The sequence below is a fragment of the Nothobranchius furzeri genome, chromosome 1 (genome assembly GCF_043380555.1).
Source record: "Nothobranchius furzeri strain GRZ-AD chromosome 1, NfurGRZ-RIMD1, whole genome shotgun sequence".
NCBI classification, from domain to species: Eukaryota; Metazoa; Chordata; class Actinopteri; order Cyprinodontiformes; family Nothobranchiidae; genus Nothobranchius; species Nothobranchius furzeri.
The window spans coordinates 63473567-63497502 of NC_091741.1; the positions used below are offsets into that span (position 1 = coordinate 63473567).

Consider the following 23936-nt stretch of genomic DNA (forward strand, 5'->3'; position numbering starts at 1 on the left):
CTCCTGCTGCAGATTCAAGCTTCTACCGTTTAACAGTTACATATAAAAATGTGTAATTGCTGGTGATGCTTATTAAAAATTGTTTATTCAGTGAAGTAGTTCTCAGAATACAAATCTGAAAACTGCTGAGTAACTTTTAATAATAAAAGCTTTTATCATATTTATTTAGTTATCACAACATGCCCTATAGGTTATAAATTGTAAGTCGCTTTGGATAAAAGCGTCTCCTAAATGAATAAATGAATAATAAAAGCTTGAGCAACTTTTAATAATAAAAGCTTTTATCATATTTATTTAGTTGAAGTTGTTTGTATAAACAAAACACAAAAATAAAAACTTTTTCCAATTTTCCTGGTTCTGGACATCCTTAGATGAACCACCTCATAACTCCTTGATGGGCCAAAACACATGTGGCTCACTAATTCAATGCAGAATGCTGTGGAACTTGCCTGGCAAGCCAGGCTATATATTCGTTCACTAGGCTAGTGGAACTTTGCAATGTGCGAACTGAATACATTTTATTAAAGTAAAACGTTATTGAAAACCCAGCAGCATTTGGTCCTATTGGATGGTCCATTGTGTTTTTGGTTTTCTTCCTTACACTTACTCTCCGATCGTACTTCATCTTGGAATGCTGGCAAACAGTGGGCGCCGCTGTCTCAAAAAGAGTACAAGCCTGAATCTGCAGTCGGCCTGAATCAGCGGTCTCCGGGTATGCAGCGATGAGCGATACCCTCCTCTCTGTGACTGGAGCTGCCGGCTGTCATCCTAGATGGGTCTCTTCTATTCGCCCCCAGAGCATTCGTTTCTATTAAGGAAGGTGCTCCTTAACCAACTAAAAAACACATTTTATCAAGCTTTTTTCACAAATATCAGACACATGGTATGGCATGATGATTACAAAATAAATAAAAATATAAATTCCCATCAGGTAGGCTAGAAAAGTCAATAGTAATCCTACGTGATCCGTTTTCGCCGGTTGTTGACATCGTATCAATCAAATGTATTTATTTATGAAGTGCAACACACACACACACACACACACACACACACACACACACACACACACAAGGGTGTTCAAAAAAACTGTTGCAGAGCTGGTCACGCTTGATGGCCATAGACCCTCACATTCATTGTTTTTTGGGTCATGATTCTGTTCATAACAAGGGATATGTCTAGGAAGCTTGAAAAAGGCAGTGAGGTTTGGACTCAAAAGGAATATACAGAGTTAGCTGATCTCACATTTATCATCCTACTACCTAAGGAGTCATTGATCTCATTAGGCCCTATTGTGTTGTACAGTGAGATGTTTGTGTCCAATGCAGGAAGTTGTGAATCACACTCAGTGTGAAAAACAGGATATGCACAAGGGCCAAATGAATGGCTGACAACGCTACATTCAGTACATACTCTACTGTTTGTTGTTAAATGTCTGAATGAGTCTTGTGGCAACAATATTGACAGAAGATCACTTCCATGGTTTTGTCACTTCTTGGAGGGAGAGTGCCCAGGCCAGTCATAGCTCAGGTAAACAGAGAATTTCAGTATTCTAACCACATTTTTACTATTATTTCAGCTCAATTAGGAGAAGGCTAGTTCAGTTTGACCTCAGTCATCCAAGTGTATTTCAAATGTCCATCTTTAGTCAGACTAAGCCATTTTCTGACAAAGCATGTAAACACACTGATTGAAATGTTCTGGGTTCAGCTTCAGAGCTGAACTGTAGGTACAAGAAAGGTGAAAACAGAAGCCTCCCTCCTCTGTTTAATGCAAGTTTCCCCATTTGACATGGACTATCATCTCTCAAACCATCTACCTTTTCTGGTCAACACAACACACCTTTAGGTATGGTTAAAAGTTCAATTCAACTAATCTTAGCAATGAAGGCTCAACTTCTACCAGTGACAACCATGATTGGAACAAAATCTGGGAAATAGAAGACAAAACTGGACTTTCACCTGTTTTAGCTAAACAAGAACCACAGGAACAAAGTAAAGAAAAAAGGCTGGGGGCATGGAGATGTAATTAGGTATTATGGAAGCAAACAACACACATGAACAGAAAGAGCAGCTAATACCAACAGTATATGTGAGTAGCCAATCACATGATCTGTGTGACCGGGCATCCCTCAGGCTGATCTAAAAACAGGGTCTGAAACATGTGGTTATAGAAGTCTGGATGGTAGAGGCAGGCCCGGGCACAGTCAGGACTAAAGTTCAGCTCCAGGATCTGTGGCTGCATGATCCGCTCACCTGGAACAAAGTCAAAACATGCATAATATTCATTAATAAATTCAACAAGCCGCACAAAAACAAACAAGGACTGGCACAAGTTTCTGTGTGACAAACTGATGACAACAAAAACAGGATGTGAGGAGATAACAGTTTTATAAGTTTTTCAAAAATGTTCTGTTAGAAACAGGAGGTAAATTTAGAGGATGCCTGAAAATTAGGAATGGTAATCCAGGGCGAGATGTCAAAATATCAGGAATTAAGACTCCAAAACCTGCCGTCTAAAGCTCAGCTGTGATGTGGGTACATTTTAGGTCAGATAAATGGTGCACCAGTATAGTAATATATAGAAATGGGAGGCAGCAGGATGCAGCAGGATTTGCAGTCTAACTCATTTTTATTAATGGTAAATGGTCTGTATTTGATATAACTGATATAACTGACATAAATTTCTGGTCTGAATTTGACCAGAAAGTAACCTTTCATTTGCAAACATAAACCCACCATCTGTCTGGCCTCCAAATCCAGAAAGTTCTGCCAAGTTCCTGTTACCATACAGGAAGACAAAACATTTTCACCCAAGGTCTCATGCAGGAGCCAGACTGCTGCATCCTCACTCTAAATAAAAGTCAACTTACTCGAAGTTCCTACGTGACTTTAAAACTTATAAATTGGAATAATCATATGTGTTGAATGAACAAGATGTTTAAATCAAATGTTTGAACAATCTGTGCTTTAATCAATATCTATACACATTATAATAAGACAATTGGTCAGTTTCCAGCTGACTCCCAATTGGGCTAAATCGGGGAAAAAGCATTTTTGAAACCATCTCCTCCTTTGACCTTAAGTCAAAAGTCTGTGACGCTGCGAGTGATTACAGTCACAACAGCCCTTTTAAGAGCTACTCCACACCCCAGACTCCAACCCTGGTTGCATCTCATGGCTGGTGAAGCTGAACTCAAAGGAAACTACTACTCTTTAACCCTTTTCAGACTGACATTCTGGAATATGTGTGGACAATTCAGTCCGGTCTTTAACCAGAACTGTGTTTTCAGACACACCACTTTTGTACTGGAACTTGTCCTTTCGGCTGCCTTCACACAGCAGGGAAAAGTTCCAGATGTCTGGGGGGGGGGGGATCAGACTTATGTTAAACATAATTCTGCGCACACGAAGACGCATAAGAGACCTGGATGATGAAGCTCAATGGTTAAAGGAATCACGGAAGCGGTGTGAAGCGCTCCGTCATGCGTCTAGACGGTACCGTAGGAGGCGAGCTGCCATGGTTCGCCGCATGCTACAGGAGCGAGCTATCTAGGTGCGCACAGCGTCCCCCGGTCCCCTCCTCCCTGTCCGGAACTCGACCTCACCAGTCTGAAGCAGCCACCTTGTCCGTGACAAGTCCGGACCTGTTACTAGGGGCGGAAAACGTTATCCGGATGTGTGCATTCAGACATAAAGGTCTTACGGACAGAGTCCTGAACATTTCCGTATTCCATGGCCTGTCTGAAGGGGGCTTTAGAGTCTCGTGGTCTCGACGTCCGGTGGTCTGTATTTGACATAGTGCCTTTGTGAGTCCTGGAGCCCCCCCCCCAAGGCGCTTTACAACACAATCAGTCATTCACGCATTCACACACACGCACACACCCTAGTGGTGATGAGCTACATTGTAGCCACAGCTGCCCTGGGGAGCACTGACAGAGGCAAGGCTGCCGACCACAGGTGCCATCGGTCCCTCCGAACGCCACCAGCAGGCGAGGTGGGTTAAGTGTCTTGCTTAAGGACACAACGACAGCGACAGACTGAGCAGGACTCGAACCTGCAACCTTCCGATTACGGGCAGCCACCGTCGCCCAATGATATGCAAACATCTTGTCTCTAACTGGCTAGCAGCAATGCAACTCTTCCAATGCCTTTGTTAACTTCTTTCTTGGGTAAAAATGGCAACATTAATGTTTTATCTCCACAAATAACACAAGCCTGAGTATGTTCAGCCATTTATAGGAGTTGCTGATCCAAATGGTTATCTTCTACTAGAAATTTTAGCCATGAAAGGAAAGCTCACCGTTTTGCCCCTGACTCCACTTCAGCATCAGGTCTACAGCGTAGATTGCCCTGGACGACTGGTATGGGTGGATCCCATATGGAGCAGGTCGAGATGAAGCTGTCTCGAAGAGTTCCTTAAAAGCTTTAAAAAGCTCCACCTAAAACAAAACAAAACAAAAGAAACATTTCCATGTCCTTGAGATGATGCTGCAGGATGTTTATTATTAAGGTTCCACTTTTAATGAATCATGGAAGCTGTTTTGATTTAAAGAGACAATGTGTCTGAATAAAATTATGCCCAGTTGTTGAAAAATATTGATGGCTTTGTAACATATAACCATAAAAATTGGGTTACATAGGGCGCAAGTCTGCCATCTTTGGGGGACGCCATATTAGACACCATAATAGACTCTTGGCCAGCTCGAGGTCCTGCGCCTGTCAATGACGTCACACTAGTTAAGTGGCTGGATGTGCGACTTACAGAAGTTACATTATAGCCTCCAAAAACATTTAGGTAGTAAGAAACACAAATTTATTTAAAAAAAATTAATAAAAAAATAAAAATAAAAAACTGGTAAACTCTTTCCAAAACATGTGAAAGAACAGAATTGAAAAAGAGATGCAATATATTTTGGCCGAGTGGTATTGCCATATTGCCTTTCTTCATTCAAGATGGCGGAGTAGGAGTCTTGGCCTTTCTGTGCTCACCCTGCTCAATGCGCTAAAACAGCAAAAACAGCAAAGCAGCTTGAAGTCTAAGCCTTGAACTCTCATCAGCAAGTTCAAATTTTGTCTTTTCGGTTCGATAATGCCTCCGAAAAAGGCACTTCAATCTAAAGAAGTGTCCTCACAAGCAACAGATGACGACTCTGGCGTGTGCGAGTTGACAACCGTGTCTCTGGAAGCTATCCTTCACAGTCACAAGATCCATCAAACATTGATCATTACTCACAACACTTTGATTTACTTTGTAATCAGGTCCTGGATGTGGTTGCCCTTCTCAAGCTTTGCAAGTCTAGGCCTAGGAGGGAGCCTTGGCTCTCTTATGTCACACGGGCATGTAGGCGGTCGTGTAGATCCTCTGAGAGAAAGTGGAAAAAGGATGGCCTACAGGTTTAGCGTGAGTTGTTCAGAGCATCTCTGGTTGCTTATCAGGATGCTGTGAGGGCTGCTAGAACGGCCTATTTTGCAGACATCATTGAAACAAACTCCAAGAATCCCAAGATTCTCTACAAAACACTGAACTCTGTTCTGGTGTATCAGGAGCCCAGCTTCATGTCACTTCAGCTGCTGGAAACTCTGAAGATTTTCACAAATTCTTTGTTCACAAAGTATCGGGCATTAGAGCAGCTATTTCTGGTAACTATTGACCCTGCTCTCCACTTGCTGTTCTTCCGTCTCGTCTCTGGAAGGCTGCCTTTCCATGTCTTGGCCCATCACTTGGTCAGATTATCAATGGGAGCCTCAGCACAGGTGTGGTCCCAGCTGCTTTGAAAGTAGTTGTTCGGCTGACCCTGAAGAAACCTGGTGCTGATGTCTCTGTGATCGCAAATTACAGGCCTATCTCTACCCTGCCTTTTACATTAAACTGCTTGAGAAAGTCGTTTATCAGCAGCTGGTCTCACATTTAGCTGACTCTGATCTGTTTGAGGTTTTCCAATCAGGGATCAGGTCTGGCCATAGCACAGACTTGGCTCTACTGAGGGTCCTAAATGATATCTATCTATCACTAGATCAGGGTACATCTGTGGTGCTTCTGTTGTTAGATCGGACGGCAGCTTTTGACAAGGTTGACCCAGTGATTCTGCTTGATCGCTTGGAACGATGGGTTGGGATCAAAGGGTCTGCTCTGGATTGGTTAAACTGGGTGATGTTTTTTCTTCTTGGGAGGGGCTCCACTGAGGGGTCCCGCAGGGATCGATCCTTGGTCCTCTTTTGTTTGCCATTTATTTTCTTCCTCCGGGGTCAATCTTTCGTAAACATGGCCTAACGTTCCATCTCTATGCTGACGATTGCCATATTTACTCTCCATTGTGTCAAGAGAAAGGTCACTCTATCCAGTCCTTTGTGTCCTGTCTTAACGAGGTGAAATCTTGGCTAAAGGCCAACTACCTGCATCTGAATGAGGGAAAGACAGAGCTCATTGTTTTTCACCCCAACAGCAGGGCTGTGGGTCGTTATGTTGATCTTGGCCCTCTTTCTCCCTACTCCAAATCAGTTGTCACCAGTTTGGGGGTGAAAATTGATGCTGGACTTTAATTTGATGCTCACATCAACTCTGTGATCCGGTCCAGTTTCTTTCATCTGAGATGCCTTGCAAAAATCAAGCCTATGCTGTCGACAGCCCACCTGGAGCGGGTACTCTATGCTTTTGTAATTTCTAGGCTTGATTACTGCAACTCCCTATATGCAGGACTGGGTCAATCATCACTGCGTCGCCAACAGGTTGTGCAGAACAGCGCAGCCAGGTTTCCAACTGGGCCCAGGAAACAGGACCACATCAGTCCGGTTCTGGCCTCCCTGCACTGGCTTCCGGTCTGTTATCGTTCACACTTAAACTCCTCGTCTTTGTTTACAATTTCTTCCAGGGTAGTGCTCCACCCTATCTGGCCACGCTCCTGAACAGACATTCCCCATCACGCGCTCTGCGCTCCTCTGACCAAGGCCTGCTCGCTGTCCCTCATTCTAGGTGTCGTACCCGTGGGGACCAGGCTTTCTCAGTCCTAGCCCTGTCACTCTGGAACCAGCTGCCACCCTCAGTCAGGCTATCCCCATCTCTGCCAGCCTTTAAGAGTCACCTAAAAACCCACCTCCTCCGCTTGGCATTCCCTGAATGTGTTTGAGTTAGGCCTTCATTTATGTTGATTTTAATTCCCTGCTTTCATTGGTGTCTTTATCTCTTGTTTTACCCATTTGTTTTCTACTTTAATGTTTTTACCTTTATTTTCTCATGTACCGTGTTCAGCGCCTTGGGCTTCCCGACAGGGTCGCAGAAGGCGCTTTATAAATAAAGCTTTGATTGATTGATCAAAGTCTGAGGAGTCGCACGGAGGCTGCATGCTTTCTGCTCCACAGGTAACAACATTTACCATAATGTTTTTGTAAACTAGCAACAGTAACGGCAATAGGGTGAAAACTACCATGAAATGTATCTACTGCCCCCTAGCGCCAGGAAACTACACACTACCATTTTAATAACTGACCAACCAGATTATGTTATGGTCTTTTGTTATTTTGTTTTGTTTTTTAATTGATCTCTTTGTTTTTAGCCTTTGTTTTATCTTTAAGGAAAGCCCATTAATTGTTATTTTATTGTGTTTCCTCTCTGCACAGTACTTTGATGTGGTGGTCTCTATGTGTAAGTTCTGTAAACAAGGACTGGAACAGATCTATCAGACCCCTCCAACTCACCCACCCTTCTCGTGAACCTTCTACCATTAGGAAGACAGCTCTGGTTCAAACACCAGAACTGCCCTGTTCGCGCTCACAGCCGCATTCCTCGGAAGGATGTGTAAAGACAAACTGACAGGTGGGGGCTGACCCCGGCCCAGGCCGAGCTGACCACATGGTAAAAGCGGCCTATGTGAAGGCTCCCCCTGCCCACGTCCAACACTCTTTAAACAAGATGTTACAAATAAGTTACAAAAAAGTCAAAATGTAAAAGTAACTGAAGTAATATGATTCAACATTTCCAAACATTATTGTGGAACGAGCCTTGTGAACCTGGCCCTTTTGAAATGCAGAGAACACAACGAATGCCATGACAGTGCTCTCAAAGGACAGGAAGATGGGACTGTGTGCTAACCTCAGATCCAACCGCCCCCTCACACGCCCGTTGATATAGAGAATATTGTGGCTTTTGTCGCTCTCAGATACAAAATCACAAACGTGGGCAATGTTTTGCTATTTCACCTGTTACTCAGTTGGTTTTCCCCTGACAAGTTGCTTAAAGGTTTCCAACAGTATGTTACATGCAGCACACGTCAGGGGAAGACTCTGGACAAATGCTTTGGCTCGGTACCAGATGCATTTAAAGCCCTCTCCCTCCCCCCTCTTGGCTCAGCAGACCACAACACCATCCTGCTAGCCCCTGCTTACACCCCAGTCATCAAGAGGATTAAAAAGGTGACCAAAAGCATCCAGCAGTGGACAGTGGAAAGTATTCTCACCCTACAAGGATGTTTTGAGGCCACTGACTGGGTCAGCCTTCTTTCTTCCTCTGATGATTTCAACGATCAAGTCGACACAGTATCATCATACATCTCCTTCTGTGTAGACAACATCATCCCCTCCAAAAAAGTCACCATCTACCCCAACAACAAACCTTGGATCACCAAGGAGCTAAAGGAAATCCTTAACAAAAAAAAAAAAGAGGATTTTCTTCACCGGTTCTGCACAGGATAAGAAAGAAGTCAACAGGGAGGTCAAGAGGGCCATTACAGCTGCTAAACTGAAATATAAAAACAATGTGGAAGAAAAATTTACCACAGGGGACCTTCGCTCAGCCTGGCAGGGGCTCAAAACCATGGCTGCTGTGAATACTGTGGTCACCGCCTCCAGAACCATCCAGGTGGAGGGCAGCAACCCCACCTACCTCCCTGACGACCTCAACGCTTTCTACACCAGGTTTGAGACAGACAATATCACCCAGGTTGAAGAGTCCAGATCCTCACTCAAACCTGCCAGCTCTGCACTCGCCTTCCAGACCGAGGACGTGGTGAGAGCCCTCAGGAGGACCAGGGAGAGGAGCTCACCTGGCCCTGACAACATCAGTAGCAGAGTTCTGAGGCATTGTGCAGAGCAGCTAGGAAGTGTGTTCCAGACTCTATTTCAACAGTCACTTGACAGTCACACCGTCCCCCAGCTGTGGAAACACTCCACAGTTATCCCTGTCCCAAAAAGAAGCAACCCAAAGTCTCCTAACGATCTTCGTCCTGTGGCGCTCACCTCCTTGGTGATGAAGGCCACGGAGAAGATCATAAAAGAGCACATTGCGAGAGCAACTGAGCCCCTGATGGATCCACTCCAGTTTGCTTATCGTGCACGCAGAGGCGCCAATGATGCAAAAATCTTCATCGTGGACTCCATCCACAAACATCTGGAGCTCCCTGACTCCTTCGCCAGACTTCTGTTTGCTGACTTTTCATCAGCATTCAACACTCTGCAGCCTCACATCCTGGCTACTAAACTTTCCTCCCAATTTCATTTAGATGACCAGTTAACCCTGTGGATACTGGACTTTTTAACCAACAGGACTCAGAAAGTTCGGGTCAACAACTGTCTCTCCGGTCTCCGTTCCACCTCCACCGGCTCCCCCCAGGGCTGTGTGCTCTCCCCCCTGCTCTACATCCTCTACACCGACGACTGCAGATCCACACATCCCAACTGTCACCTGGTGAAATACGCTGATGATACAGTCCTCCTATCACTGCTGTCAGGCTCCTCACAACACCACGGACCTGCTCTTCAGGAGTTTGTAGAGTGGTGTGACAGCTCCAAACTTGAACTGAATGTGAGCAAAACCAAAGACATGGTGATGACCTTCTGCAGGAGACAGAGGGATCCGGCTGCTTCAGTAACCACCATTATCCATGGGAACCCAGAGGAGGTAGTGGATGAGTACAAGTATCTGGGAACCACCTTTGACAACCTCCTGAAATTCTCTGCTAACACAGAAGAGATTCTCAGGAAGTGCCACCAACGGCTATATCTCCTTAGGAAGCTCAACTCCTTTGGAGTCAGCTCCTCAGTCATGATGACTTTTTACTGTGCCTTCCTGGAAAGCATCATGACCTTCTCCATCACTTGCTGGTTCTACTCCCCTTAGCCTCCAGAACAGGAACAGACTGCAGCACACTGCATCAGTGTGTTCCAAAATCGCTGGCCTGCCTGTCAGAACTCTTGCTCAGGTTTTCTATCAACAAGACCTGAGACAGGCAGCCAAAATCCTCCACTACCCCTCTCATATTCTTCACCCCGCATTTCAATGGCTCCCTTCTGGGCGACGCCTATGCTGCATTTCCTGCAAGACTGAGAGGAGGAGACAGAGCCACCTTTGTCCCCAAAGCCATTCTGCTCTTTAACTCCAGCAGATAAGACCATCCCCCGATAAACCCTCTCCTTGGGCTCTCCATTTATTTAACTTTTATACAGATGACACTTTAGTCACTTTATTCACTTACTCTGTGTTTTTTGCATATTTTACTGTTTTATCCATCTTCTTGCTGCTTTATTACTTCCTTATTGCCTATTTATTCAATGTTTGTATGTCCAACATCATGCTGCTCTGCTGTTATTTTTTAATTGCCCCTCGGGGATAAATAAAGTTTTTCTGATTCCGATTCCTTTGTAAAGTGTAAACCTGAATTCACCCTGTATGGAAAATCAGGATATGTGATATGATGTTGAAATGCGTGTTTTTAAAGGTCATGTTCTATGTTTCTGTGTGTGCCTGTGTAGAGGAAGTGGTTAGGGGTGCAGAGTTCCAATCCAATCCAATCCAATTTTATTTATAAAGCGCATTCACAAGGCATTACAACCAAACAAGGCGCTGTACACTAAAAATGTTGGTTAATTAAACCGGCATTATACAAACATGTCGAACACAGATAAAAGATAAAAAGGAAATACAACAAAATTCCCAAAAATAACAGCTAAAAATCATTAAGACACAGGGTGAAGTAAAAATAGGAAAAAAAAAACATTTTACAAAGAACCTCAATAATACGGAAGTCGATAATTGTGGAGTCAGTTTATAAACAGTGCAGATGTCAGTGAGGTTCATAATTATGTTGTATAAGCTAGGTTGAAGTAGTGAGTTTTCAGGCGTGATTTAAAAATGCTAGCTGTTGGTGCTTACCTCACTAGCAGTGGTAATGCGTTCCACAGCTTCGGTGCACAGACAGAGAAAGCCCTCTCTCCACGGCTTTTTAAACGTGCATTGGGAACAGCTAGGAGGAGCTTATCTTCAGACCTGAGAGCACGCGGCGGGTTGTAGTAATGGACAAGTTCACACAGATATGGAGGAGCTTGATGGTTCAAGGATTTGTAAGTCAGAAGCATAATTTTGAAGTTTATCCTGAACTGCACGGGCAACCAGTGGAGAGATTTCAGAATTGGAGAAATGTGTTGTCTTCTGTCAGCTCCAGTCAGCAACCTAGCTGCTGAATTCTGGACCAGCTGAAGTCTAGAGAGAGCTGCTTTACTGATGCCATATAAGCAGGAGTTGGAGTAATCCAGCCTTGAGGTGATAAAAGTGTGGACCACCGATTTCAGAAGACGTACACTCAGGATGTGCTTTAGTTTTGAGATGCGTCTTAGTTGGTAAAAACATGATTTAACTGTGTTATTGACCTGGGCATCCATCTTCAGAGCCTGGTCCATTTTTACTCCAAGGTTGGAGATTACAGAGGATACATTAGGTGAGAGATAGTTGAGGTCAGGTTGTTGAGTTGCCGTGGTACTGTTAGGACTGAAAACGATTATGTCAGTTTTGGAGTCATTGAGATGGAGGAAGTTGTCAGCTAGCCATTGCTTGACCTCAAGGATACAATCAGACAGAACTTGCGTTGACTGAGTTGGCTTAAATGAAAAGTAGATTTGACAGTCGTCAGCGTAAAGATGGTATGAGACAGCGTGCTTTCTGAAAATGGCTCCTAAGGGCAGTATATAGAGGTTGAACAGTAACGGGCCGAGAACTGAGCCTTGTGGGACACCCCAACGTAGAGGCTGTGACTCTGATGAACAGCCGTCCAACATGACCCTAGCAGACCTGTTACAAAAGTATGACCTAAACCAATCCAGGGCAGTACCTGAAATACCAGCCCAAGTGTGAAGTCTTGTGATCAAAATGTCATGATCGATCGTGTCGAATGCTGCAGATAGATCCAAAAGTACCAGAACCACATGGAAACCTGAATCTAAAGCCAGAAAAATGTCATTAAACACCCGAACGTGAGCAGTTTCAGTGCTGTGCTGTTGTCTAAAACCAGACTGACAGGTGTCCATTACCTGATATTCATTTAGAAGGTTCACCAACTGTGCATAGACTACTTTCTCAAGGACCTTAGATAAAAACGGTAATTTGGAAATTGGTCGTAGATTAGAGTAATCGGTGGGATCGAGGCCGGGTTTTTTCAAGATTGGTTGTAGAACAGCGTGTTTAAAGGCACGAGGAACTTCAGCCAATGTCAAGCTACAATTTGTGTAGCGTTTGTGGTTAAGAGTTTGTGGTTAAGATGCTGAACCAGACCCAAGATGATGTCATTTCCCATTTGCTTTTGATGTTTACAAAGCCTCCGGTCAGGGACCGTACAAATAAGGAAGATATGAAGAATTAATTGCTGTCTTAGGTAGGACTTCTTTAAAAACAAGGTGCCGAAACCCAATGGTGAGTGTCCATTGTTCTGGGTTTGGACAGGGGGTGAAAAGATTCAGATGAAAACATTGTGAACGGATCTTTATGGAGATAAAAAAAAAAATTAGCAATTCTCCAATACCATTAGAGATGACCAAGAATCCACAGGACCATTGATAGTAGCTCAGGACCCTACGACTGTGGAGAATACATGAGAAGGTGTGAAGACTTCTTCTGGCCAGCATGGTTCTCCTGGGCTCAGCTCCTGAAGTAAAGATAAGCCTATGGGGGCAAGAAGGTCCCAGCTGCTGACTACACCACTAAACTCACCATTAAACCATTGCGAATGGGATATTCCTTTTCCTGCCCAACAAATACAAATGTTATAGCCATTACTATGTTAAGTAAAAATGTAAATTCTACATATTGTGTCATAAAATAAATATATTTCTATAATTTTACAAATAAAATGTCACAAAGCCTTTATTCCACATTATTTAGTTATCTTTTTCCAGAAGAGTTGTTTTGACAGCTGAGTCCAGCTGAATGGCCATCCCAACTAGACATTTGAGATTGCCCCATCCAACTCCGCCATATTAACTGGCCACGCCCATTGAACATCCGAGCCCACCCCATATCGGTCCGTGATCTGCAGCTGGGGGTATTTGAAGGGGATTCTCCAAAAAAAGCGTTCTCCTTTTTCTAATAACTTCCTATTGAATATATTTGGCTTTCCAAACTGTGAAATGAAGAGAGACCCATGGGGTTATTTTGTTTTTACTGTTGAGTCCTTGAAGGGGCGTTCTGTAATCAAAGCAGTGAGAGCAGGAGGGCTGACGCCACAAGGCCCTTCAGTTACAGTCAAAACATTTGGTTACAGAACAGAGAAACCCATCTGCGGGGTGAAAGTTCACAGCCTCCTCATTCAAAATGAGGATTACCAGGACTTGTCAGAAATAATCAACATCCTAGAACGTTTCAAGACCCAACAGGGTCATCTCTGTGGCCAGTCCTAAATTATGAAATAGCCTGACCCTTCATGAAGACTGCTTATAGCCTTGAGCATTACACAGATTTTTACAATCTTGACTGAAGACACTTCTTTTTAAAACAAAAAACAAAAAATTAAATTAAAGAAACAACAACAACAACAACAAACACACACACACACACACACACACACACATATATATATATATATATATATATATATATATATATATATATACATACATACATATAAATATATACACACACATATATACATATATATATACACACATACATATATATATATATATAAACATATACATACACATAAATATATATGTATATATACATATATATATACACATACATATATATATATATACACACAATACATACATATATATATAAACATATATATATATGTATATATATATACAATACATACATATATATATATATATAAACAAATATACATATATATATACAATACATATATATGTATAGATATATATATATACATATACACACATAAATATATATATAAACACACACATACATATATATATATATATATATATATATATATACATACACATCCATATACATATATACATACATACATATGGTATGCCGTTCAGGAAACAATTATATATTTATACCAGAATACTTCTGAATATATGGACTGAAGTTTGAATATATGGACCGAAGTCTGAATATACGGACTGATTTTGTGCATTTTGTGCTAAAGGTGCATCAAAGCCGTGAGACGCACAGCACATTCAGCCTCGTCAGCACAGACAGAGGAGACACATAAAGAGACGATTTATCCAACGCTGTTCACATTCCCGCAATGACAGCAGCAGCACCTGAACAGCCAGTTGTTCAATGGTTAAACGCACCGACAGGCAGGAGGATGGAGCTGGACATATATCCAAACAGAAATATAGATCATTAGCAAACTCCGAGCGGGTTGGAGGAGTCTGATCGCTGCTGCAGTCAGCTCGATCTCCGACGGGGACTTCCAACTCGCGAGGGGGGTGGGGGGGTGCATTCATCCACCGGCTTGGAGTACGTAGAGCACCGGTCGTTCTTGGATTCTCCAGAACTCAGATTGCCACTCCACTTAACCTTCTCATGCTTTGAGACCACAGACTGGGAGGTAATGAAGGCCACCTCAGACAGTTTAGATGAGTTCACAGATACCGTCACCTCCTACATCCACTTCTGTCAGGATGTTGCAAGCTCTCGCATGCCAAAAATAATGGAGGTAATAAACGAAGTCATAAGGAGAAGCAAAGATTAGCTCGAGCTCGCTTCGTGCGAGTGGAATCAGGCAGAAGATAAGGAGGAGTGGTCCAACTGAACAGGAAACAGCAGAAGAGGTGGTACCAAAGAAGGCCAACTGAAGAGACATCTCAGGAAATGAAAGTCCTCTGTGGAAAGTTCTGGACTTTGGGTGGAGAAGGAGACCAGCTTACAAATATGACATCATATGGGTTTGGCTGTCTTGTTTGGCTGTCTTGTGTTGAACTAAGATATGAAACTGACGAATGAACACATTGTTTTGTTGTCTTGTATGTATGTAACTGGCAAAAGATTACATTGTTTAGGCTGTCTCATGACTGTTTGAGATATTGCTTGGCAGTTTTTTAGAATGATATAAAGAGAGACAGAGCAGAGGTAGAGAGTAGCAGGAGCGGAGACTTAGAGAGTGTGTGACAGTTAAGCCCTTTTCAGATAGACATTCTGGAACATTTGCGGACAATTCAATCCGGTTTTTAACCGGAACTGTGTTTTCAGACACAACACTTTTGTACCGGAACTTGTCCTTTCGGCTGCGTTCACACAGCAGGGAAAAGTTCCAGATGTCTGACGGCGGCGGGGGGTGGGGAGAGAGAGAATCGGACTCATGTTAAGAAGAAGAAGAAGAAGAAAAAGAAAATATCGTTTCTATAGCGCCTCTCAAGATAAAAATCACGAGGCGCTTAAGCATAATTCTGCGCACACGAAGACGCATAAGAGACCTGGATGATGAAGCTCAATGGTTAAAGGAATCACTGAAGCGGTGTGAAGCAGTGTGAAGCGCTCCGTCGCGCGTCTAGGCGGTACCGTAGGAGGCGAGCTGCCGTGGTTCGCCGCATGCTACAGGAGCGAGTTATATAGGTGCGCACGGCGTCCCCCGGTCCCCTCCTTCTCCCCCTCCCCCTCCTCCTTGTCCGGAACTCTACCTCACCAGTCTGAAGCAGCCACCCTGTCCGTAACAAGTCCGGACCTGTTACTAGGGGCTTCGTCCGGTTAAATTATGGAACACGTTATCCGGATGTTTGCATTCAGACACAAAGGTCTTACGGACAGAGTCTGGAACATTTCCGTTTTTCATGGCCTGTCTGAAGGGGGCGTCAACACAAGTCGACCAGTTCTTCTCAGGGAGATTTTAGTAACAGCATCCTCCTAAGGGGATTGGTTAATCTTATATTTACCCTTTTTTGTATTTTTTAATTTTGAAATAAATATTTTGGGAAAAGAATCCTCATTCTCAATTCTTAAAGGTCTCTTTTAAAACTTTGAGTGGGAGCCCCGACCAGACCTCCAGGAGAGGTAAGCCACCTTGAATTGCTTGTTCCTCTGCTTCAGGACTTGTTTTCAGGTTGTGACAGATTAAAAAAAGATACCTTAGGTAAGGGAGCTAGTCTCCCCTCCCTCTTGGTAGCGGGACACCCTAAGGATTATGGATCATGACGGTTCGTTGGTACAAACAGGCTCTGCTTTGCACGAAAAAAGTCTTTGTTCAGCGTGGGAAGGAACCATTTCAAAGGGAGGATTAATTAGATTAATTGATAAGTCCATGTTAGCCTGATCAACTAACAAGAATCATTTTCTAGTTACCACCACCCACATTGCTGATAGGACCCAAATAATAGATGCCTGGATGGCCTCCAGTATTAAACTTCCGCCCTAGTATTTAAAACCACTAAATAACGGGAGAGTTAAAAGAGTGTTATTACAGAAGAACAAGTATGACAATTTTCATTTCATCTGAAGCTAGAAAACGAGTTCTAAATTAGGGAGTCCAAACCAGGGTCAGTACAATAAAACTCACCTGCGGCCCCAACCTCCCTGAAAACGCAGCGTATTCAAAGGTTCTAACGGAACCAATAAAAGTACACGCAAGGACAAGGACAGCATCATACCATCACACACCAGGGCGAGTTATAACAATGACAAAGCCTGGTTTACCCCTAAACTCAAACAGCTGTGGTTAGAAAAGAGAGATGCATTTAAAAGGGGGGAGAAGGACTCCTACAGAGACACTAAATACAGGTTCAGCAAAGAATTGCTCAAAGCAAAACATCAGCATCATGACAAAATGCAGCAGCAATTGGAAAAGTGTGGAAAAGTTTCAGGAACATCACCAACTACAAACCCAGAACCCCCGCCTCCACCGATAATCTGCTCTTGGCAAACAACCTAAACAATTTCTATTGTCGGTTTGATGAGCCATCAGGCAGGCCTCACTCCTAGTTCAGCCCCAACATTGGTCAGCCACTCCCCACTACAGAGCCATCACCATCACTGTGGAATCCCCCCCCCCCCCCCCCCACACACACACACACACACAAACACACACTCCCCACCCATGAGGTCTTCACATCACATCACACACCTCCACCACAAATCTACACATTCATGAAGCAGATGTAAAGAAGCAGTTCAGGTCTCTTAACACACGAAAAGCCCCGGGCCCTGATGGCGTGGCTCCTGCCACTCTAAAGCACTGTGCTGAAGAGCTGGCCCCAGTGTTTACGAGCATCTTCAACTCCTCACCGGAGGAATCTCATGTGCCTGCCTGCTTCAAGATCTCCACCATAGTCCCTGTCCCCAAGAAACCAAGAATCACTGGACTAAATGACTACAGACCCGTGGCTCTGACATCTGTGGTCATGAAGTCATTTGAGCACCTAGTTCTCCCCCACCTCAAGACCCTCACAGCCCCCCTCCTGGACCCCCTGCAGTTTGCATACAGAGCAAACAGGTCTGTAGATGACGCAATCAACATGGCTCTACAATTCATCCTGCAGCATCTGGACTCCCCAGGTACCTACGCCAGGTTATTGTTCGTGGACTTCAGCTCTGCATTCAACACAATCCTGCCAGACCTCCTCCAAGACAAAATGTCCCAGATGAACGTGCCTGACCCCATCTGCAGGTGGATCACTGACTTCCTGACAGACAGGAAACAACAAGTCAGGCTGGGGAAGAATGTCTCGGACCAACGGACCATCAGCACCGGCTCACCACAGGGCTGTGTTCTTTCCCCTCTGCTCTTCTCCCTGTACACCAACAGCTGCACCTCCAAGCATGAGTCTGTCAAACTAATTAAGTTTGCTGACGACACCACCATCATCGGACTCATCTCTAATGGGGATGAGTCCGCTTACAGAATGGAGGCTGAATGGCTGGTGTCCTGGTGCAGCCACAACAACCTGGTGCTAAACGCCCAGAAGACAGCGGAGGTTGTTGTGGACTTTAGGAAACACACACCCCCCATCCCCCCCTTAAACCTGTCTGACACTCCCATCACGATGGTGGACTCATGTCGCTTCCTGGGCACCACCATCACCCAGGACCTCAAATGGGAACCCACCATCACCACCATCAGAAAAAAGGCCCAGCAGAGGATGTACTTCCTGAGGCAGCTGAAGAAATTCAACCTATCACCACAGTCAATGAGGCCTTTCTACACCGCTATCATCGAGTCCATCCTCACCTCCTCCATCACCGTGTGGTACGCTGGAGCCACCACCAGGGACAAGAAGAGGCTGCAGCGTGTCGTGCGCTCTGCAGAGAAGGTCATTGGCTGCAAACTCCCCTCCAATCAGGATCTGTACACCTCTAGGACAATGAGGCGTGCAGGTCGGATAATAGCCGACTCGTCTCACCCTGGACACAGTCTCTTCGACTCGCTCCCATCTGGCAGAAGGCTCAGATCCATTCGGACCAGAACCTCTCGCCACAAAAACAGTTTCTTCCCCTGTGCAGTCGGACTTTTGGATGAAAATCCTAGGGCAGCCCACTCAAGTTGACTGGTCCCAGTCACGTGACCTGATGCTGTGCTTGAAACATTCAGCAAACACTCAGATTAGTACCTACACGGGGTAGATAGCTGCTTCTCTAATTCTTGCCACTTTTTACATTAATAATTTTATCATGAGTGTTTTATTACTTCCTATATTTGCTTACCTCTTAATTAATTTTTTTTCTATCTTACCTTTTGCACCAAAATACCGCAGCAATTTCCTAATGTTGTGACTTGGCACACATATGGCAATAAAAACTTCTGATTCTGATTCTTCACTCTTTCACTCCAAAGGCCCAACAACATGAGTACTTTTGACTCCGATGGTCAGTGCCACCCCAGATCCAGTGTTATGAGTGTTAAACAGAAAATGACAGGGAGAGAAACGATGTTTAATATCATTTTTGTTGCTGAAAATAACACAAAAGCATCGTTTGTACCATCTGTCAGTCAGCTGATGGTTTCGGTGTACCCATCACTAGTGCTGCAGGAGCACATCTGCACACCGCTTAGGGCAGGCTGTTTAAACCGTTTTTAGGAAGATATATATTCAAAATATCTAAAAATCTATTGTTTCTATCAAAAACATTATAAATAATCCATAATAACCTTCTCAAAATACACAATGATCATTTCTGCTGTATTAAAGTGTAGCGGAAATCCACATTTTATATCCTGATGTTAAACTTTGTATGGATTTACACGGAAAAGAACCAGAACATTGTCACACAAAGGGTTCTTTCACATTCAGCAGAAGGAAATAAAGAAACCGGGGAATTTGAAACCGGCCCGCAGGTGGGCATTCTGGTTAACTCCTACATTTTTCTCCCAGGAACATAAATTTTACCAAGTGACTTGTTAAGCCGTACATTATCAGGACTTGGTCTGTCTTACCTCAACCTGCCAATAACTGACTCTTCCCCAGGCCGGGTGCTCGTAAAACTTCTCAAGGGTCATTCTGGAAGATTCCAGGATCTCTCTTTTATCAAAACCCTTGATATTTTTCTGTTTATCTATAATCAAAGAAGGTGTTTAGGTTGTTCACCCTTAAAATAGAAATCGTGCTCTACGTACTCCAAGCCGGTGGATGAATGCACCCCCCCACCCCCCTCGCGAGTTGGAAGTCCCCGTCGGAGATCGAGCTGACTGCAGCAGCGATCAGACTCCTCCAACCAGCTCGGAGTTTACTAATGATCTATATTTCTGTTTGGATATATGTCCAGCTCCATCCTCCTGCCTGTCGGTGCGTTAAACCATTGAACAACTGGCTGTTCAGGTGCTGCTGCTGTCATTGCGGGAATGTGAACAGCGTTGGATAAATCGTCTCTTTATGTGTCTCCTCTGTCTGTGCTGACGTGGCTGAATGTGCTGTGCGTCTCATGGCAGTGATGCACCTTTGGCGCAAATTGCGGACCTTCATGGAGCGTGTGTCCAACGTATCGGGAGTGGCTGAGCTGGGCACGGACTCTGGATGGCTGATGTTGGAGGGACAGATATTTTTTTAGAACTCGGGAAATTTCGACTAATAAATGACCCAAAAAACTACCAGTGCGCACCGCCTAGAAAAAAATATTTAAAAAAAGTATGCCGAGAGTCACAGAGTTTGAAGTGGCGGTGCATGTTGCTGCAAACTGAACCCACTTGAAGCACAGCTTTCAGTCCATATATTCAGACTTCGGTCCATATATTCGGAAGTATTCTGGTATAAATATTTAATAATTTCCTGAACAGCATGCCATACACACACACACATATATATACACATACACGTATATATACACGTGTATATATATATATATATATATATATATATATATATATATATATACACACACACACACACACATATATATATATACACACACACACAGGTGTTTAAATCTGTACTTACTTCTATGTCTTTCCATGGATATTGTGGGTACTGCTTCTCAAACAAGGGGATAAACTCGTCATAATGCACCTGAACACAATCATATTTAATGTTATTTAAATGAAGTTTAGAAAAAAAAACAAATTAATAAAAAAGGACTTTACAGTAATCCAGTGGCTCCTTAAAGAGAAAGTCACCCCCAAATAAACATTATTTTGCTGATAATCAATATAAATGAGTGTCTAATTGTGCTGTAGACATGTGTAGTCAAAAATTTGGCACTTCAGTGCATCTTAGTTAAAATCTAAATATTCTGCCCAGTGTGCCCCCCAGAAAACTTGCTAGGCCTGGTGGGCCTTGAGAGCAGGGGTGGGTGTTGGTGCCTGTGAAACGTGGGGTGCACACGGTTTGTTCCGCTGCAGCCCATGATGGGGGGAGAGAACACGAATCATTCTGCTACCGGGCATCATTTGGACTGCGGGGGAGGGGGGTAGACACCTGGCCTGGCGGGGGACCAAGCAAGGCCAGTGCTGGGGAAACCCTGCCGCCTAAAACTGTCAGTGTTGCACACTCTTCAGGTAAAACAAATCTGCTCTACATTTGAATTTTAATCTGCCATCGCTACTGGCTAAGAGGTACCCTGTGACTTTAGCTGGTACCATATGATTACACAATGCTCTGTGTGTGTGTGTGTGTGTGTGTGTGTGTGTGTGTGTGTGCGTGCGTGCGTGCGTGCGTGTGTGTGTGTGTGTGTGTGTGTTAGCTGCTCCACCCTCTTAGTCTGCCAGGCAACGCCTCCTTGTGGCGCATTTGTCAAACAGGAAATGGGAGTGGACCTGGACCCTGGTATGGGGTGACTTGCTCTTTAAATAAATTCTAAGCAAGCCAGGTCACATAGTGATTACAGAAGGTGATAAAATAATGCAGGTAACAAAAGTACAGTACCTGTTTTAGCTCCGCCCCCTCTGTATAGTTCATAACAGTGAAGTGCTTTTGGTAATCGTCAAACTGATCCAAAGAGAAAGGTCTAAACAGAAGGAAAATTAAAGTCTCATGTAACTTAAAGGACTTTTTTCACACATAAAGTAGCTGATGAGGTGGTTCTCACGCTGGTAGACCACGGGGATTTACCTATTGGCAAAACGAAGCCAGAACACATTATAGGCATACAGACGTAAAGGCTTCACAGATCGCAACATCAGCATGTAGCGAATGTCAAACTTCACCAGTCCCACTTCTTCTCTGCTGAACAGAACCGGGTCCTCAAGGTACTTACACACCACCTGAAACAAAGAGGTCACAAGCCTTGAAAACGTCAGAGGAGAATGGGCAAACTACAACAGCTACAACATTCAGATGGCCTGGTCAGAACTTGGTGACACCAACATGAAAGCATGGATCCATCCTTTGCATCAAGGCTTCAGGCTGCTGCTGGTGGTTTCACGCTGTGGGAGAAATGTTCTTGGTCCACTTTGGTCCCCTTAGTGCCATCTGAGTATTGCTGCTTCTGAGGACTACTTCCAGCAGGATAATGCGCCATGTCACAAACCTCACATAATCTCTAACTGGTTTCCAATGACCTCCAAAGTTACCAGATCTCAATGGAGTCCAGAAGTTTTAAGATGTGGTGGAATGGGGAACTGTGTGATTATGTCATGTCTACATGGACCAGAACCTCAGAGAAAAGTCTCAGATTTCTTGTTTTTTCTATGACATGAAGAATCAAGATGACTGTAATGGGGGTAGGAGGTTTAACCCAGCATCAGAAAGGCGGACCTAATAGACTGACCAGTAAATGTCCACTACCTTTGGTGTACTCTCTCTCTGTCTGATGATGTAGTTCAGATTGCTGGTGATGTGTGTGTCCAGCCCACGGGCCAGATTCCAGGGCTTACAGATCCAGTGGTTATCTTCTCCCCTGAAACACACACATCCGTTACCAGCTTCACCTTCACGTCTGATCCTTGGCTCCTGCTCATCACAACATGGCTGCAACTAACCCTCACTTATAACCTCAAGGGCAGAAGCCGACCTGTTTTGTCTCAGCCGATAACGCTTGATGAACTGCGGCAGCTCCGTCTGCAGGTTGAAGGTCTCTGGAAGCCACTCAGGAGTCGAACCACCTTTCACTCTGTGAGCCAGAGCAGCCAGACAGTCCTTCACTGTGACGATGCTCTCACATGGAAACTGGTTAAGCAGGACTTGAGGCCGTTCTTCACTTAATTTCCTAAAACACAAAGCCATAGCGGGTTCTCAGAGTCGAGTTGAACTGGTGATGGGTGAAGTCAGCTGGAGGGGCTTGTCCCCGTCTAACAGCTTAGATCAGCTTACGGGGTTATTTTAGATTTAGCTTCTCTCTTGTTATAGCTGGTGCCTTTTTACCCTGGGGATGGGAGCTCAGGACATACATTGCTGCTGCTGTCTCCTACCTCGACAAAAGCTCTGCAATCATGAGACCCCTCCTCCTCCCTCAGATCAGCCCCAGTGCAGCATAAGGAGCTGCCACTGGAAAGGGACTGAGACTGACTGACTCTGTGCCCTGGCTTCTTGTTGGTTCTAATGGTGTTATAAAGTTGTTTTTAATGGGTAAAAATAAAAGTGTGTTTAGATTTTAAAACAGGCGAGGGATCAAAGTGCTGGCTCCCTCTTGTGCTCCAAACTTGTGAGTATGGTCAGTGGACCTTGTGTTATGTTGAGGAGCATTTTGGATGTCTGTTTTAATTGAGAATCCCCATTTCAAGCATTTCACCACTAGCCTTTTAAACACAATTTATCAACCTTTTAATGGAGCTTTGTGTTTTAAAATCCTTATTTATAATTGTTGGGTAAAAAGCTGATTTTCACCATCACTTCTTAATAGTATTGTTTGTTTGTTTGTTTGTTTTTCAAACAGAGTTCATTAGCCTTATTCACATTTAACGTGGTAAATACAGTATTGGATGCATGGAAGATGATTTTGTCTGGGAACCATCTGGTGTTATTAACCGGCCCCTGCCTCAGGGAAAAGCCGACCTTGTAAGTCTGCAGTTCTGTTATCACAACAAACTCCCTAGTGAGGACGGTGTTTCTCTGAACCTGGGAAAGTTTGCTGTCTGTGAAGGGGTGGGTGTGGTCATCTTTAATGTGCTATGTCATCTGTGAATAAAACCTTTTGAGGAGCTCCAGCTCGTTGAGAGATTAAACAGACCTCCCGCAACTGGTGTGTTTCTTTTTTCTCTCCGGTTTTGCAAAATCTGATTATTGATTATTTGTGTTTATTGGTAAATGGAATTAATAACAATAATATCTCTAACCCCCTTGTGTGTTTTGGACTTTCTTTGAGGTACGCCTGGATTGAATAAATAAAAATACTTAACAATAATG

At 44.0% G+C, this 23936-nt stretch overlaps 1 protein-coding gene across 1 annotated transcript in view; it reads right to left on the minus strand.

Annotated features, from left to right (window-relative positions):
* Positions 1–1749: 1749 nt before the first annotated feature.
* Positions 1750–23936, minus strand: part of ttll12 (tubulin tyrosine ligase-like family, member 12) — a 28859-nt gene continuing 6672 nt past the window's right edge. Inside the window, exons 8-14 of the mRNA XM_070549736.1 lie at positions 22606–22800; positions 22380–22491; positions 21705–21856; positions 21519–21600; positions 20595–20663; positions 4300–4438; positions 1750–2252 (exon numbers count right to left, since the gene is read on the minus strand). Coding sequence (XP_070405837.1) covers positions 2101–2252; positions 4300–4438; positions 20595–20663; positions 21519–21600; positions 21705–21856; positions 22380–22491; positions 22606–22800 — 901 coding nt within the window. The 3' untranslated portion in view covers positions 1750–2100. The remainder of the gene's footprint in view (positions 2253–4299; positions 4439–20594; positions 20664–21518; positions 21601–21704; positions 21857–22379; positions 22492–22605; positions 22801–23936) is intronic.